Genomic DNA, 18,017 nt, shown 5'->3' on the forward strand with positions numbered 1-18,017 from the left:
AAATTTAAAAATGTCCCTCTTTTCTATTAAACTTCGTGACAAGTTAAACTATTTCATTTAAATTGAAAAGGAGGGAGTATGTGTTAAAGCGGGCAAAAACCATATGTGATGTAGTGGATGAAACTGTTCTTCCCTTAACTAATCCGGAATTTCGAATATAATCGAGCTCCAAGGCGGGTAGCAGACATGGGCGGGAAACCAAAAAAAAAAGCGGGCAAAAACCAATTTAATAGCACAAAACTTTTTCACATTGTGTTAAATCCAAAGAGAAAGGACAACAGCCTTTTCATATTCATTTCGTACAAATAGGCAAATCATAATTGTGTGGAAAGAAAAAAAGAAACTCATTCCCAGAATTATGTGGAAAGCAATCCAAGAAAGACATTGTCTCCTTCTCACAAAGTTGTCATGCTACTAATAGCTTATTATTCAGTTTGCTTCATAACCCAAAAATTCCCAAATTTTCAAATGCTGCAAACCCCATAATGGCTACTACTCTCTTCCACTTTCCCAAATTAGTCTTCTTTTCTCCTCTCCCTACTTCTCTCTGCTGCACTCGTCACCATTACCTTCTTGCTTACCGTTCAAAACCAGCAATTTGTGCATCAATTAAAAAACCCAGGTTCGTTTTTCATTACTCTTTTTGCTTTTTTCTTGGTTTTTTTCTACGTTTCTTGAGTGTAAAATGGTTGTAGTTTGGTTCTTGATACTGATACTATGTTTGTAGTTTGGTTCTTGATACTGATACTATGTTTGTAGTTTGGTGCTTGGTACTGACGTTTTAGCTCCGAGAGTCTCTGAATGCACTAATGTGGTGCTTTTGCTTCAAAAATCTTGTTTGTTTGTGCTTCAATAAAAAAATTCAGGTTCTTTTTCATTACCCTTTTGGCTATATTTTGTGTTTCTTGAGTGTACTATTTGTGATGTAAGATTAATTAGGTACTACCATAGCAGAGATTAAGATATAATTATATAGACATATGAACATAATCTTATGTTAGGGTTAGATACACATACCATTCAACTCCATTGATTTAGCAGCGATAGCAAACGACAGTTAAGCCTGGTACCTGTTGCTGGTGGGAGTTAGCAGGTATCCCATGAAATTAATGAGTTGTGCACAAGCTTGCCCGGACGCTACAGTTATCCAAAGAAAAAAAACGCTCTCGGTTCAGAGAACACGACTGATGGGACGTCAACTGCTATACTACGTATTCAAGAATAGATATGCTAGAGTTTTTCGGATAACTTGGGAAAGCGGGTTGGCCTCTATTTATAAAGAGTGCCTACCCATCACATCCAATAGCTATTGGGCCTCGCTTATCCACACACATGAAAATACTAATCAGGCCTTTTATTTAATCCACCACTTGGGTCACGTCACTATCCTTTCAGGCTATAACCAATTAGCATAGCTCCAAATTCCAACATGTGGTTCTTGACACATACTATGTTTGTAGTTTGGTTCTTGGTACTGATACTGTGTTCGTAGTTTGGTTCTTGATACTGATACTATGCTTGTAGATTTGTTCTTGACACTAACCTTTCTAGCTGTGATAGACTTTGAATGCACTAATATGAGTGTTTTTTCTTCAAATCTTGGTTACTTTTGCTTCAATAAAAAATTCCAGTTTCGTTTTCATCACCCATTTGACTGTATATTGGTTTTATCTATGTTCCTTGTTTGCTGCTGTGCTTGTGGTTTGGTTCTTGTGACCGACTTTTTTAACTTTTGAAAATCTTTGAATGCACTAATGCGAGTTGTTTTATTGAAATTGTGCCTCAAGAATAAATTCAGATTATTTTCCATTACCCATTTGGGTGTACTCTTGTTTTATCTAAGTTTCTTTACTGTACTGTGTCTAGCGTTTAGTTCTCGATACTAACTTATTAGCTATGAGAATCTTGGTTTCTTGCTCTTACTGAGATGGGTGTTTGGTGTTCTTTTTCTTGGTTTTGGTGGGTACAGTGCAAGTCGGAAGGTGAAAAGCAATGTTGATCTCTGCAACGACATCAGGGAATTTTTATCTTCTGTTGGACTTCCTGAGGATCATATACCCACCATGAAGGAGCTGTCACTGCACGGAAGGTGTGATTTGAATGCCATTTAACTTCTTGGTTTTCATTTTCCATTTTTGTTTCATTTTGCAGCTTTAATGTAACATTTGTACAGTTAAAGGATTCAAAGCTATTTGATAAAAGATGTATGTGTACAGAGATGGACCTCATTCATGGCAATATCTAACTAAAGGTTAGCAGTGAAAAAGAATCTCTTACTATGTATATAGCAACTAGGTAAAATGACATAGGAAAAACGGAGTTATTTGTGTGGGAGCTAGTAGCTACTTCTAGCTTTTAGTTTTCCTGTGATGTGCCCAATGTTTGGTTGGAGCGAGAAAGAAGATACTAACTGTTTTTTCCTTTAGGATTGGTCTTCTCTAGGATCTTACATGTTAACGTGACCTGGTAAATAAGAAAAATTTCTGGCACAATCAAATTTTTAGCTACAAATGAATCAATTTCATGAATTAACTGCATAAGCAGCCGTTCTCATCCGCATAACTTCTTCTCCAGTGTTCTTGCACTTGTTTTAGCAAAGTGCATGCATATGGAAAAGGTGAAATTCTATCAAACTTGTCTAGTGGAGAAAATTTATGAATATTTTTTTAATGTTTACTTCGATAAGTGAATGCATTAGTGTAGCATACATAGGTGCCACTGGACAAGATGCATGGAATGCTGATACAAATTTGTAGATTTAGAATCATTTTTGCGTCTGTGTCCGATGCCCTCATCCTTGGTTCCTGACCACATTACCATGAATTAGGCAGAGGCCACAAGAATTTTATCTCTACCATTATACATATAATCATAGGTGGGACCCATGGTTGTGAACCAGAGAAGCAGTTCTCAAGTTAGGTTTCCAAATTCAACTTCCAAAATCCAAGTACCCTTTTTCATCTTCAACTTCAAATACCCCTTTTTTGTTGGCCTTAAATTTCAACCAAATCATGTTCAAATGCTCTTAAATTTCTGGACATGTGGCACAACCTCACAAGTTGTTACTTAGCTTTCACATAGGATCGCAAGAGTTTGTCATGGTGTAGAAATGTTGCTAGACCATGACTTGGACCTTGTGAAGGTTGCTTGCTGGATAGAACTCTTTTATTCCAAGAGACAAATGAAGCTAAAGAGGTGAAGTTGAACAAACATGGTGCACTAGGGTATGTGAGAGTGTATAGTTAGATTATTGCCAGATAGTTAGGCTTAGAATTATTATAATATGTACATGTGTAGTTGTGCACGTTCTAAAGTTTCAAGGATTAATCATTAATGTAAGATATAGATTGTAAAGTGTGCTATAAAAGAATTCAGGCATCTGTGTTTAGTATTATAAGTCAGTTCCAGTGGTACTCATTGGGATAGAAAGATAGTTATTGTTTCATTGAGTACACAAAATTTGCTTCAGTGAGGCACTACTCTTCGAGAATCGCCGACATGATTTTTTTTCTTGATTGTTAATTGAGGACATGATTAGATTGTTGGTTATCTAGATACAGATAGGAATAGTCACTTTTTAGTGGATTCTCCACTGCGTGTTACTATTATTTAGTGTCTTCAAAGAGAAAGAAACAAAATGTCGTTGTGAGATCTAGCCTAGAAGTAGAATCGGGCGATGGTGGTGGCAATTTACAAACAAATATGGATGAATACAATTACTGAAGAACTAAATCTTGAGGAGGCTACCATATGGAACTTCTTAAAGATAATCAGCCGCACTTTATGTTGCACCAGATCCAATGTTTCATGGGAACCAAGCACATAAAGATAATTCAAAATATATACATATTGACACTAAATTGTAATGTCAAAGGATTAGTTTTGCAAATTATTCACCAAGTACTTTGTCTATTCATGAATCAATTATAATATATGTTGCAAGCTTGATACATACGAGATGTATGCACTCACTTGAGGAAGAGTGTCAAATAGTTAAACTTGGACTTAGTTAAATATAAATTGGTGTAATAGAGTATGTAATATTAAGTAATGTCCATCGGTATATTGGAGCTATCAGGACTAGGGTACGTTCTCCGGATTGAAGATTTTACTAGATAACTTTTTCTTGTAAGCCTCTAACTTTCGGTTCAGTCGTTTGCAAGGAAAGAGGAAATAAGAAGATTATAAGCTACAATTCCAAGAAAATGCAGGAGACTGATAGAAAAAATCCGAGAAAATGCAGGAGGGGATATCAACTCCCAACACTCAGGTTAATAACTCTTTATAAGAACTAAATTGGATTGAAGCACCATTATATCTGATTCAGTAAAAAGAGAAAAAAATTGAATTGAAGCAAAGAGAGGACGTAGAAATGTACATGTAAGAGCTATAGCGCATGCATAGGTCATTATGAGAAAGTATGCGTGTTGATTCTTTCTATTGCCTTCTATTTTCATCTTTCTTTGTTGTTCGTCTCTTGGATATGGACCCCCCTGTTCTAATAAAGGGAACTTGACAAAGTGCAAACAGTTCAATTTTTTTTGGGGTTTTAAGTCTTTAAGAACCAGATCTTTAGATCATTTCTGCAAGAAGAATATGGGCCATTCTATTGGTTTAATACAATTTACCTTATCAAAAAAAAAAAAGAAAAAGAATATGGGCCAAGCATGCAGATCTTGAATTATTATGCAAGCAATAACAGGCGAAGTTATGACTATGAAGTTGACGCATTACTTGAACCACTAGGATAAAAATAATGAGAGTTAAACTTCATCAAGCAAGCTATTTCGCTGTTCCTTACTTCTTTTTAGAGTCTCTCTCTCTCTCTCTCTCTCTCCCAGGTCAAGAAACAAGTCTAAGCTTTAGCTATGTGGTTTTCTCATACATCCTACAGGCAAGACCTCGCGAACATTGTTAGAAGAAGAGGTTATAAACTTCTCAGGGAGCTTCTCTCAACCTCCAAGCTACCAAACTATGATGAGTGCAGTGAAGAGGATGGCCTTGTTGAAAAAATTGGAGATGAATCGTCAGGTCAGCAGTTCTTGGGCCCTGTGTATTTTAGGTTCTAACAACATAGCCCATTTTGGATTCTTCTGATTGACAACCTCCTAATTTAAAAGGTCAGGATGGAAAGATGATAGACATGGCTCATGATGTTTCCTTACCAAGTGAAGCTTCTGCAGTAGCTGACTACACGAATGATGCAAACAATGACAGTATGCTGAAGTCTGATGAGCAAAATTCTAGTGTTCAAGAACCTTCACGCTATTCCTCCTTGGAAGAAAAGGTGGCCAATTTTATTCAGAATGGAGAACTGGATAGTGTAGAGGGTAAGCGATGCTACTCGAGGGTACTTACCTTTAATTGCATGAGAAGTGCGCTTGCTACATTTGTTCGATAGAAACAAGATATGATCCATCCATACCGCACTCTCTTCTTCTCATGTTTATCTTGGTTCACTGACTTGGTATTCAGGTAGTTTATGGTGATAATACTTGGTACTCCAATTCATCCATGTTGCACGTTTCCCTTTTGGTCCCAAACCATTTGAAGTCTCCTGAATTCAAAATTAGTAGCAACTCAATCTAAGCTTTGATCTTCTTTTGTGTGTGTCGATAAGGTGAAGATTTTATTGATGTACAGGAGCAAAACTCCAGTATACAAGAGTTTACAAAAAGTACGGAATCTTACACAAATTTGTTTATCAAAACAAGCATCCCATTACCTATACATACAGGAACCTCGTGGGTGCTCCAGAAGTTTGAGTAAAAACAATAAACATGTCTCATTTGTAAGATGTTGCAGTAAACCAGGTCAAAGAAAAAAAAAATCGAACTTCTGGGTAGGAAATTCTTACAAAAAGAATTTTCTAAAACAAGAGAATTTCTCTACCCCAAACACTCTCCTATTTCTTTCCCTCCAATCCAAAATATGACGTAACATTCTTCTTCTCTATCAAACCAACTTTATACAAAAATACTGACAATCATCGAATCAACTACACATCGTCTAAATATTAGTTTTTTAAATTTTCTTCTACTCCTATGAACTTAAATTTTGAATAAAACTAACTCCTTAAAAGTAGATAAGGAGTCATCTCTATTTCCATGCTCTGTGTTCTTATTTGATTTTCTGCAAAATGCTACCTTTGAGACGTACACCTTCCTCTTGCCTAATGTAAAAACATTGACCTATATGTAGTTTTGATGCATATTGTATCTGCTGTTCAGTCTTTCCTCAAATGCTAGTTTCCAGCTACTAATCTTTGTCTAAGGCCTTGGCGAACTGTTAAGTTCTGGTTATGTGAGCTTGAGTAAATCTTTCTGATTCTGAAATGAGATCCAAATTTTTTGAGTAAATCTAACTGTTCTGCTTTTGCTTGATTTTACAGATATTGGCTTCGAAATTTTCAATGAAAGAGGTTCCGAGCAAGTGGAGGGATCTGTTGTAGGACAGAATGTTGTAAAAACAGAATCTACTACTCCTAACGGTAATGGCGCTGAGACATTTAATGGAAATTCCATGCCACGATCAACCCAGCATGTTGAACATCCTAGTGGGCAGAGTTTCCGAATAAGGTATGCATTTCTTGCAATATTTATGCTTTCATCTGAACTTATAGGTTCTTCATTTTTCCACTGGGCTTTCAGTAAACTATCTTTGGGTTCTTCATCGGCCTCGCTTCATCTTTTGCAATTGTATTTACCTATATACGGTCATGCTTTAGTAGTTTAGTTAAACTTGATGCAGGATGAAATTGAAATAGTTTGACGTATATATAAAACCATTGAAATTCTTTTTGTGTCTCATTCTTGCTGATTCAATAAATCCACTTTGATGTTTTTTTTACACAATCAACTAGCCGATAAGTTTTTCTTCTTTGAAAGTTCAGATTTCCTGTTCACTTCTTGTCTATGAATTGTTTGTTTTTTACTAGCTCTACGATTACACTTCAGGCATTGAACTGAAGACGTTTCTTGTTCTCTATCTGAATGCACCCTGATTTTTGTAGGAATAATAGCCTTTCAACTGAAGAGTTAACCATGGCTGAAGGGAGAAATAGTGCTGATGTTGAGGTGCTAAAATTCTTCATTCTGATTGTTTGTTTTTTATTTGATGCCACTTTTGACTTGGAATTTCCTTTGCTTTCACATTTTATCTGTTAGCCCCAAAAAGTGGAGAATCAAGCTGAAATTAATCGTCTCAAGTTCATGCTGGTACCACTCTTTGGATAATTTACTGTTGAAATTTTACTTACCTCACTTGGCTTCAATTTTCCTTTTGTACGAAGCTATTTTATATATATTCTTTTCCATAAGAATAACCTATGCCTTAAATGGTTTTTTGCTGTTCTTAGCATCAGAAGGAGCTGGAGTTAACTCAATTGAAGCAGCAGATTGAAGAGGAAAAGGTATAATGTTTCTTCTTACTCCTCCCATTCTTCAGGGAAAAGAAAATTTGATCAAATTACAAGGACCTAACTGCTATCTTGTCTTGTGGTAGTAGAGAGTAGTGAATATTTTCTTTTTACATGGCAGAGAGAAAAGCTCAGATCCTCAGAGAAATATTTTGACATGAACGAAAGGCTTTTTACCTTCTCAAAAAAAAGGCTGCACGCTGACATGTTGCCACTCTGTTGCCATCCTTCTGTGTTATCTTAACTCTTAACTATTGGCTTATGAACTTGTAATATATTACTCCCCCCATTTCAATCTGTGTCTTAATTCCCTTTAAGTCTATTTAAAAAAGAAAGCCTCTTTCTGTATTTGGTAACTCTTCAAACCCAACAGCCTACATGGCATGTTTAATGCCAAAAGATTCAAAGGGCATTTTGGTATATTACACACATCTTTACTTTAGGACCACAAGATTCAAAAATCTTTTTTATTTTCTTAAACTCCGTGCAGTCAAACTAAGACACTTAAAATTGAAGTGGAGGGAGTAAGTGTTACTTGACATTTTGATATCACCATTTTAAACACAATTAACACAGTTGGGTAAGGGAAACTTGACTGTTCTTTCTTGTAAACTTGTTGTGGCATTGGAATTGAACTAGTTTATATTTTTGGTGTTTCATATCAGCTATTCGGATCATATGTTACTGTGATAGTTGGAATTTTACCATAAAGTTGATACTTGTTAACATGTTACTCAAAAGAACAATCTGTTCTTCTTGAAGTGGAAAAGTGTAATTTTATTATATTTCTACTTTCAGCGCTTACTGTCTATTTTGCAAATCAAAGCCGAAAGAGAAATCAGCGAAGCACAAAAACTAATTTCGGAAAAAGATGCAGAGCTAGATGCCACTGAAGATAGCCTTTCAGGACTGAAGGAGGTATTCAAGCAACTTCTTGTTTTAACATTTCCTGAATTTTCAAGATTCTTGGCCACTGCAACCAATATATTAAGAAAAAATAATTGGGAAATTGATCCGACTTCTGTGGGAAATGACGTTTTATCAACTTCACAAGGTATATCTACCAGATGTTTTACAAAGATGTTGGCTTCATTTGAGGTAATATCATTTAAATAAGGAAAAACATGATATTCTGTTACTGGAGCGTGACTTAGACTGATCAGGGTAGTATATTTGACACAACAGAAGTAGCAAGAATATTATGATGAAAGAATTACAAGAAAATACACATGACTTCACACCATAACAAAAAACGGCCCATGTTTTTAAGTTTTACCCCATCTAGCCCACATTGTACATATTTTGAAAGCACCAGCAAATTCAAAATTTGTGTTCTTACAACCATTGCTTCTAAAGCTATGGAGATAAATCTGTGTTCTCACAACCATTGCTTTCACTTTCTCTTCTTCTCACATCTTCTACATATGCTTCAAGGGGCCGCGTATTTTCTGCTTCTCCTCTTGTGTCACCTGGTTGCAATAGACAAGAGAGGTTGCTCTGATGGTAAGCAACCTCCACTTCCAACCAAGAGGTTGTGAGTTCGAGTCTCTCCAAGAGCAAGGTGGGAAGTTCTTGGAGGGAAGGATGCTGGAGGTCTATTTGGAAACAACCTCTCTACCCCAGGGTAGGGGTAAAGTCTGCGTACACACTACCCTCTGCAGACCCCACTAAGTGGGATTATACTGGGTTGTTGTTGTTGGAAGAGTAGAAGTCCACCAATGAAGACCATTCAAAGCTTTGCTTTCGAAAATGGGGTTTTTTGAATTTGTTAGTTGTTTGGATTGAGTGTTGTTCCAATTGATTGAAAATATCAAAAGGAGTTCGAAATTTAAATTTGAAGTGATTTGGAGTAGATTTGAGCAAGATTTGAGTTAAATTTCAGAAAAAACGCAAGGAAGAAGACGATGTCAGGTTTTTTGTATAATTATGTATAATCTTGTATAATAGTGTATATGAGTGTAGAAACACACCTTATACACTATTACACACCTTTATACAAGCGTCTATTGACAAACTTCTTCCACGATTTTCAGTTGCAATTCTTGTTCAAAACCAGTCCAAATCTCCATTAAATGACTTTAAATTTTATATACAACCTCCTTATACTATTTCTAACAAATCTAAATAACACCCTATCCAAATTTCTCACAAAATCAAATTCGGAATTTAAACCCACATATTTAAGCTTGTTAAAAATTTAATTTTCACCACCCAAATGAATTTGGTTTGTTGAGCTAATATTTGAGTCGCAGTTACTGATTCGAAAATTAACTTAAAAGTTTGAGGAATCTTTTTTAAAAATTAAATAATAATTTTGAGAACTTATTAGAGTTGGATGTTGAATCTTAGCCTATTATTTTTGGGCTAGTTAGTTGTAAATTGAAATAGGGGCTATAAAATTGAAAAGTAGGGAGCCTAGTTGTTTTAATGTGAAACTTTCCCTATTATGATCTTAGAATTAAGAAAATCAAGAGTTAGGTAAATTCTCTACTTTTTGGTATACTTCCTGGGGAGTTCTCTCCCTTTTGATTAATACTATAATTTACCTTATCAAAAAAAATAAAAAAATCAAGAGTTAGTTTAAGTGAAAAAAAGGAAACAAGTGTTTAAATGGTTGAAAACCCTAATTGAAACTAACTACAATTCTGTCCTTGTCAAAACAAAAATGAACAGACAATAAATAGAATAGAAGAGTTCCTAATTAAGTTGGAAACTAGAGCCCCACCTCCAACTTTCCATTCCACACCAGTGTATCTGGCTTTCTACTAGTGGAGCTATGGCTTATATATATAGCACATTTATCTATGTTAGGTTGAACTTCAATATTTGGTGGATGGGGAAAGTGTTGAGGTGGCTGGCAGCTTCAACGGGTGGCATCATAAAATAAAAATGGATCTAGAAGCATCATCCACTATCATCGATCCCATTGACCAAGAAGCATCATCAGATATCGTAGATCCCATTGGCACGAGGTTTTTGTTCTGTCTATTTCTTCATCTTTTGGGTGATTTTTAATGTATCAGTGTCAATTGTGTTTAGTTTCTGACTTAAATGTGGTATTGTATTTAGATTATTTCTTATTCATCTCTTCCTATCATTTTGGGACTATTTATGCACATTGCTTAGTCTGGCAAATGGTCTTAGGATATCCATGGCTGAAAGTTTGTGAACTTGATTATTGACGTCTAGTATTTGCAAAGAGCTCTAAGGTAAAAGCTTTTGTAAAGAATGAGAAAAGAAGAGATGTTGCGAATGATTTCCTCACCTATTCCCTCAATCATTTTGGGTTTTTGAAAGTGTCTCATGTCAAACATCATGTCTTTTCCTTTCTCCTTTGGTCGGGTAGGTGCCAAATTTCAAACATCTTATAATGCCATTCCTCCCCCTCCCCACGTGGGCCCAAACCCACAATTCTACTAGGTGCTAATATGTAGTTGACTTCTCGGGTCCTGATAGACTTGAATTATTCTTATTTTTTGACTCATCATGTATTTTCATTGTTTACAATAGTCGTTTAAATATGTAAATGCAGAAGCAGAAATCTATGGACAATCCTCTGAGTGATATTTATTCTGTTTAGATATTGAGCTCAACATCCTTTTTGACAGTTACTGTAATATTATGAATAACATGATAAAAGATTCTTTCCAGGAAACCTCGACTTTGGAAAACCGTGTTATGGCTGTATCCAGGGATATATGAGGTACATTATCTACAGACTACAATATGCTAGAGCAATAAAGCTGAATGTGCAGTCACTTCTCTCCTCATAGTTGTACTTGGAATAAGTAACTTGGCTTTGGCTTGACATGCATTTGTTGTCTATAGACAATTCTATTAGGTGAATATTAGTTGATGTTAAGATCTTAAACGCTAAGCTCATTTGTTGGTATTCTTCGCTGAGTCATATTCATAACTTTGCAGTCATGAGGAGTACATGCAAGTGAATTCGAGAATTGAGGTTGAGTAAAACTAATAACTACAATGGAGTTCTATTCATTGAATGTGTTGATAAAATAAACATTGTATTTTTCTTGCAGTAATAAATTAGATTTAGCACTTGTTTCTGTGGTATGAAGGGGAGCCTTGGAGCAACAGTAAAGTTGTCTCGTTGTGACCTATAGGTCACGGGCTTGCGCCGTGGAATCAACAACTGATGCTTGCATCAGGATAGGCTGTCTACATCACACCCCTCGGAGTGCGGCCCTTCCCCGGACCCTGCGTGAATGCAGGATGCTTCGTGCACCGGGCTGCCTTACTTGTTTATGTGGTATGCTTTTTGTCTTCAATATGCTCAATCCGTTGCTAGAAGAAAGAAAATGATGTTACTTCGTTAGATTTTACATAGTCAGTAAAATATATGAATATTCAGACTATTAAGGCGGAAGCAAAAATCAATCATTGGAAGTGTATCCAGTTTATTTTAAGGGGTCGTTTGGTAGGATGCATTAGATAAAATAATGCATGCATTAGCTTTGTATATTAATAATACATTGTTTGGTAGACATTTTGAACCTATGCATTAGTTATACATTCTATTTGGTATTACCCTATGCATAACTAATGCATAGAAAACAATGGCATTAGCAATGCAATGGGTTTTAATGCAAGCATTAGCTTAGTTAAAAACAAAATTGTCCTTCAACATTTATGCTTGATTAAAATATGCTAGTTATTATATTGATGGAAGTTTAAAATAATTTAAATAGTGAGAAATAAAATTATAGCCCTAGTAAATAAATAAATACTTAGCATATTTCCTTTTTTATAAATAAATATTTACTTCTATTTTACAATATAGGTAGACAAATTAAATAATTTTTTAAAAACTTTTTCATATAAAAATATTTCTCAACATATGTTTCATTTAGAAAGTTAAAGTGATGGACTGGTTTTGAGGGCATTTTTGTAAACAAACAATTCTTTTAGAAATTACACAATGCTTTAATACATCAAACCAAATAATGGATAAGAAATATGTCAGCATAACTAATGCAAGCATAACTAATACCAGCATTACTAATACACCCTATTCAGCATTATTCTTATGCACCCTATCAAACGACCCCCAAGTCTTAAAACAAAAAAGAGATCCAGGGGTGGTATGCTCCAGTTTGCAATGTTTGGAGTAGGATCATAGAATCTATTTTCAGCTTGTCATTGAGGTGAAATCCACAAAGCAAAATAATATTGAAATTCTCCTTTCCCACCCCTCGGCAGACACACGCACACAGAGAAAAGGGCAATGAAAATGAACGAAGGAAACAGAAGGAAGAAAATAGATTGACTTCTCAGAGTTAATTGAAGGGGTCCACTAAATTCTTTGCCCATTTCTGATATCATAGTTCTATGATGAACGTGCAGCAATTGTGCTCCCCATTTTGATTTTAGGAAGAAGTTTGCTGCTGTATAGTTCTGGAATGAATCTTCCCATTTTACTCCAGAAAAATGAAATTTCATTACTCTTTAACTTTTAATAGTCTGACAATCTCACTTAAGCAAGGACTTCTTAATTTAAAACGTCCTACAACGAGCAAGCAAGTTTAGTTCTCTGATAAGTTTCTACCATTATTATTCAATTACAGCTTTTCTGTTCTCCTGCTTTAAAGATGTTTGATTGTGTCTTACATTGTTCAACGACTTTATTTCCTACAGATAAAATTCGTTGTTGATGGCCACTGGACAACTGATCCCCAAATGGAGTCTGTTACAAGAGGTGCAATACACAATAATGTACTACGAGTTGATAGATGAGTTGGGCTATTGCATTCCACATGCACATACAGAGGTACCTCAGTAATCTCTTCCAACAATTATGCGTTAGAGCCAGCATTCTGTTTCTTTGTTTACAACACTCCCCTCTCACCCGATCGGAATGCCACTGTCTTTATTTCTATCTTTGGAAATTGGTGGTATTATGGTTGTCAGTATATTTGTGGCATCTTATTGCTTGGCTTCTGAAGATCATAACAAAAAGAACTTAGTTATAGGCCTAACATTTCTTAGATGGGCGTTGTTTGCTAACTGTTTGATCAGGGATAGTAGCCCTTTGATAATTGTGTGAGTTGCTTGAGTTTGTTAAATAACTTTGTCAAGCCATCATTCTCCATAGTAGATTATTCTTTACACGCTAATTGTATCAGTTGAGGTTGATATTGGGCTTAATTTCTCCCTATTTTTTTTTTGTCTAATGATGCTGTTAAAGCTACTGTTTTATTTTGAAGTTATACTTGGTATCGTAATTGCCTGACCAATTTACAGAACCTTTTCGCTTATTCAGATGACTTTAACATTCCAACACCTATTTCCTTTTCGCTTTCTTATTCAGATGACTTCAACATTCCAACACCTATTTCAGTAACCAAATACTTCTCATCATTGTCATTACTGGTGTTCTTTTGAATGACAAGTCAGATTTAACGTTACACTTGACCATATATTATTGCTGTTAATTTTGTACACCTTGCAGCTCATTATTAAACCAATTTCTTGACCCCAATTTGCTGTAACATATTTGTTTTAGTAAGTATAATTAGAAAAACTAGTGATAGTTAAGATATATTTGCTCTTTTAATCTGTAAAAGCGTTGATTTTCTTAAACATCTTCCTAATATTTGCTAACTACTTATTCCCCCACCATCCCCCAAAGCGTGCCTCGCCTCTTCTCTGCAGACTATGCACATCAGTAGGAAGGATCTAGTCTGAAATCCATTCTTGAAGATCATGCTGTCCAATTGCGTTTATGTTGTTGCAATCAATGAGCTGATCCATGCAACTTGAAGGTCACGTGCTTCTTCTACTTGTAATCGCCTCATCTCATTTGAAGACCGGGGAAGTGGACTACTTGCACAACATAACAGCTGCTGTTGAAAATGTCTAGTTTTAGCCTGTAGAGTTCTAATAAAGCAATGTTGTTTTGTATTTTCTATTTCCTGATCATTAGAAGCAATCTGTCGAGGGAAAATCACTTGAGCTTTTTTGCCTTTGCTCCTTCTTTCTGGAGCAGGTTTGAATACAGAAAGAGATTCGCATATATAGTTGAGCCAGGGCAGCAAAATATAGCCCAGTAGGATGATTTTTTATATAGTTGCCTGCGGATGGAACTGTATAGGACATTTACCTACAAATTATTACCATTGATTGTACAGTAGTGAAATCTTTGCATGCCTCCTATGTTCACATTTTTTTTTGTTAATTTTAAACATAAACAGAACTAGTATTCAGCAATTTTTTTGTTCAAAGATTGCAAAACCTAATTGTGCCTGGGATCTCCACATTAAACTAGAAGGCAGGAAGCAAACATGAATGAGGGACAAGCAGCTAAAAAATGGCATGTATGACCAAGATTATGGTCAGAAGCGTATATAATAGTTGGGAAAATGGCACCGTATAGCCGCTCTCAAAATAATAACCGAAAAATGTATATTTTTTGTATATGTATATATTATGTATGTTATATATAAAAATTATACAAATTTTATATATCTTTTCAGCTATTGAATATAAGTAGTTTTTGGCGCGGATTAAAAGTAAAAAAAGAAAAGCCCTATATAGCTCAATTCTAGAGTCTAATTCCAAAATTTTCGCCATGAACCATCATCTTGTGTTATATGTCGTCTTTTCTTTTCTTTCTTTTAGAGTTAATTTTTGGAGCATTAACTGTCAGTCACATACGATAATATTTGATTAAGAAGTTAATCATTCTTTTAACTCGGTTCACTGTCAGATAGCTCCATTGAGGAAAGTAAAACACTCTTTATGAGAAGTTTTTCATTTTCTATATTGGCTGTCGCCAGAGCGACTTGAAACATTTTTCATTCTCAGCGCTCAAGCAGAGACAACCAATTACATGAAGGAATCTCAATCATGTCATAACATTCATTGATGATGCTTAATCCTTTTTTTGGGTGGAGCGTTAATTTCGTCTTTTTTATGGTCACTCAAAATTTTAGACGATTTGGAGCCGGTAGCTCGAATTCATGCAAATGGTGTTGACTATAACACACGAAAATTGGGAAATCGTGCTGAATTTCTGTTGTGGTCCTAAAACGCTAAAAAAATTAGCAATGGTCATGGCAAAGTGATGACTATGGTTCATTAGGTCATTTTTTATGGTCCCACAAAATTTTAGACGCTTCGGAGCCGGTCGCCCGAATTCATGCTGAATTCCTATTTTATGGCCCTAAAATGTCAAAAAATCAGGAACGGTCATAGCGAGCTATGACTACTATTCATTATGCCATTTCTATGGTCCTACAAAATTTTAAGGGATCCGGAGTCGGCCACTTGAATTTATGTAGATGAGGTGGACTATAACACACGAAAATTTGAAAATCGTGATGAATTCCTAGTTTACGACCCTAAACGCCAAAACACGAGTCATTTTTGTTGTCCCGCAAAATTTTAGGGTTTCGGAGTTGATCGCCTGAATTTTGTTGTCCATCTGCATACGAAAATTTGGAAATGATGTTGAATTCCTGTTTTATGGCCCTGTAATGCCAACAAACGAAGAACGGTCACGACTAAGCAATAACTATTGTTCATTAGGTCATTATTTATGATTCCGCAAAATTTTAGGGGATTCGATGTTATACAGATGTTGTGAATAATAGCACATGAAAATTGTGTTGAATTCTTATTTTACGGCCCTAAAAGGCCAAAAAGAGTCATTTTTATAGTCCCACAAAAAATTAGGCGATTTGGAGTCGGTTGCCCGAATTCATGTAGATGGCGTGGACTATAACACACGAAAATTAAGAAATCGTGTTGAATTCTAATTTTATGGCCCTAAAATACCAAAAATGAGGAACGGTCATGGCGAAGCGATGACTATTGTTCATTAGGTCATTTTTATGGTACCGCAAAGGCGATTCGGATTCGGTCGCCCAAATTCATGCAGATGGCGTGGACTATAGCACATAAAAATTTAGAAATCGGGCTGAATTCCTGTTTTATGGCCCCAAAATGCCAAAAAAATAAGGAACAGTCGTAGCAAAGCGATGATATTATTTATTAGGTCATTTTGTATGGTCCCATAAAATTTTAGGGGGCCCGGAGCAGGTCTCCCGAGTTTATACAGATGGCGTAGACTATAGCACACAAAATTTATGAAATCATGATGAATTCCTATTTTACGGTCCTAAAATGCCAAAACACGAGTTATTTTTTGTGGTCTCACAAAATTTTAGGAGATTTGGAGCCGATCGCCCGAATTCATGCAAATGTCAAAGATTGTAGCGTATGAAAATTTGGAAATAACGTTGAATTCCTGTTATATGACCCGATAATGCCAAAAAACGAGGAACGATCATGGCTAAACGATAACTATAGTTCATTACGTCATTATTTATGGTCCCGTAAAATTTTAGGGGATTCAGAGCCGGTCGCTGGAATTCATTCACATGGCGTGGTCTATAGCACATGTAAATTTGGAAATCGGACTACATTCCTATTTTATGGCCCTAAAATGCCAAAAGAGTAATTTTTATGGTCTCGCAAAATTTTAAGGGATTTAGAGTCAGTCATCCGAATTCATGCCGATGGCGTAGACTATAGCACACTAAAACTTGAAAATCGTGCTGAATTCCTGTTTTATGTCCCTAAAACGCCAAAAAACGAGGAATGGTCATGACGATGCGATGATGATTGTTTATTAGGTTATTCTTTATGGTCCCACATTACTTTAGGTGATTCAGAGTCGGTCGTTCGAATTCATGCAGATTGCATGGACTATAACACATGAAAATTGGAAAACCGTCCTAAATTCTTGTTTTATAGCCTAAAATGCTAAAAACGAGGAACGATCATGGCCAAGCGGTGACTATTGTTCATTAGGTTATTTTTATGGTACCGCAAAATTTTACGCAATTAAGAGTCGATCGCCCGAATTCATGCAGATGGTGTGGTCCATAGCACATGAAAATTTAGAAATCCTGCTGAATTCCTGTTTTATGGCCCTAAAATGCGAGAAAACAAGGAATAATGATGGAGAAACAATGACTATTGTTCATTAGGTCATATTTTATGGTCCCGTAAAATTTTAGGAGATTCGGAGTCAGTTGCCCGAATTTATTCAGATGTTGTGGACTATAGCACAAAAAAAATTGGGAATCGTGTTGAATTCTAGTTTTATGGCCCTAAAATGCTAAAAACGAGGAACGATCATGGCGAAGCGGTGACTATTGCTCATTAGGTCATTATTATGGTACCACAAAATTTTACGCAATTAAGAGCTGGACGCCCGAATTCATGCATATGGCGTGGTTTATAGCACACAAAAATTTGGAAATCATATTGAATTGCTATTTTATGGCCCTAAAACACCAAAAAACGAGAATTGGTCATAGCAAAGCAATGATTATTGTTCATTAGGTTATTTTGATGGTCCATAAAATTTTATCCAATTCGGAACCGGTCACCGAATTAATACAGATGTGTGGACTATAACACACGAATATTTGGAAATCGTGTTGAATTCCTGTTTTATGGCCCTAAAACGCCAAAAAAAAAAGAGGAATGGTCATGGCGATGGGATTATCATTGTTCATTAGGTCATTTTTATGGTCCCGTAAAATTTTAGGAAAATCAGAGTCGGTCGCCT

The 18,017-nt window shown here is 35.7% G+C and overlaps 1 protein-coding gene across 7 annotated transcripts; it reads left to right on the forward strand.

The window, feature by feature from the left end:
* The first annotated feature begins 293 nt into the window (after positions 1-293).
* On the forward strand, positions 294-14,585 carry LOC104223854 (protein PTST homolog 3, chloroplastic). 7 transcript variants are annotated; one of them, XM_070150886.1, is made up of 15 exons: positions 295-622; positions 1,970-2,089; positions 4,895-5,031; positions 5,121-5,330; positions 6,392-6,578; positions 7,013-7,076; positions 7,167-7,217; positions 7,358-7,411; positions 8,216-8,335; positions 10,229-10,389; positions 11,069-11,120; positions 11,342-11,378; positions 11,458-11,687; positions 13,073-13,205; positions 14,090-14,585. In XM_070150886.1, the coding sequence occupies exons 1-12, from the start codon at positions 486-488 to the stop codon at positions 11,345-11,347; spliced, it is 1,299 nt and encodes a 432-aa protein (XP_070006987.1). In that variant the 5' UTR covers positions 295-485; the 3' UTR covers positions 11,348-11,378; positions 11,458-11,687; positions 13,073-13,205; positions 14,090-14,585. The 7 variants fall into 7 exon arrangements, with proteins under 7 accessions (XP_009773662.1, XP_070006986.1, XP_070006987.1 ...); XM_009775360.2 differs by lacking the exon at positions 14,090-14,585 and having other exon boundaries at positions 294-622; positions 11,058-11,120; positions 13,073-13,115; XM_070150885.1 differs by lacking the exon at positions 14,090-14,585 and having other exon boundaries at positions 294-622; positions 11,058-11,120; positions 11,342-11,687; positions 13,073-13,115.
* Positions 14,586-18,017: the final 3,432 nt, after the last annotated feature.

This window comes from Nicotiana sylvestris, chromosome 7 (assembly GCF_000393655.2).
Source record: "Nicotiana sylvestris chromosome 7, ASM39365v2, whole genome shotgun sequence".
NCBI lineage: Eukaryota > Viridiplantae > Streptophyta > Magnoliopsida > Solanales > Solanaceae > Nicotiana > Nicotiana sylvestris.

Bases quoted from the DNA above. Each gene is read 5' to 3' on its own strand.
- LOC104223854 (XM_009775358.2), top strand. From the start codon at position 486: ATGGCTACTACTCTCTTCCACTTTCCCAAATTAGTCTTCTTTTCTCCT. The intron at 623-1,969 runs GTTCGTTTTTCA...TGGTGGGTACAG, and splicing joins GCATCAATTAAAAAACCCAG to TGCAAGTCGGAAGGTGAAAA. The intron at 10,390-11,068 runs GTTTTTGTTCTG...GATTCTTTCCAG, and splicing joins GTAGATCCCATTGGCACGAG to GAAACCTCGACTTTGGAAAA.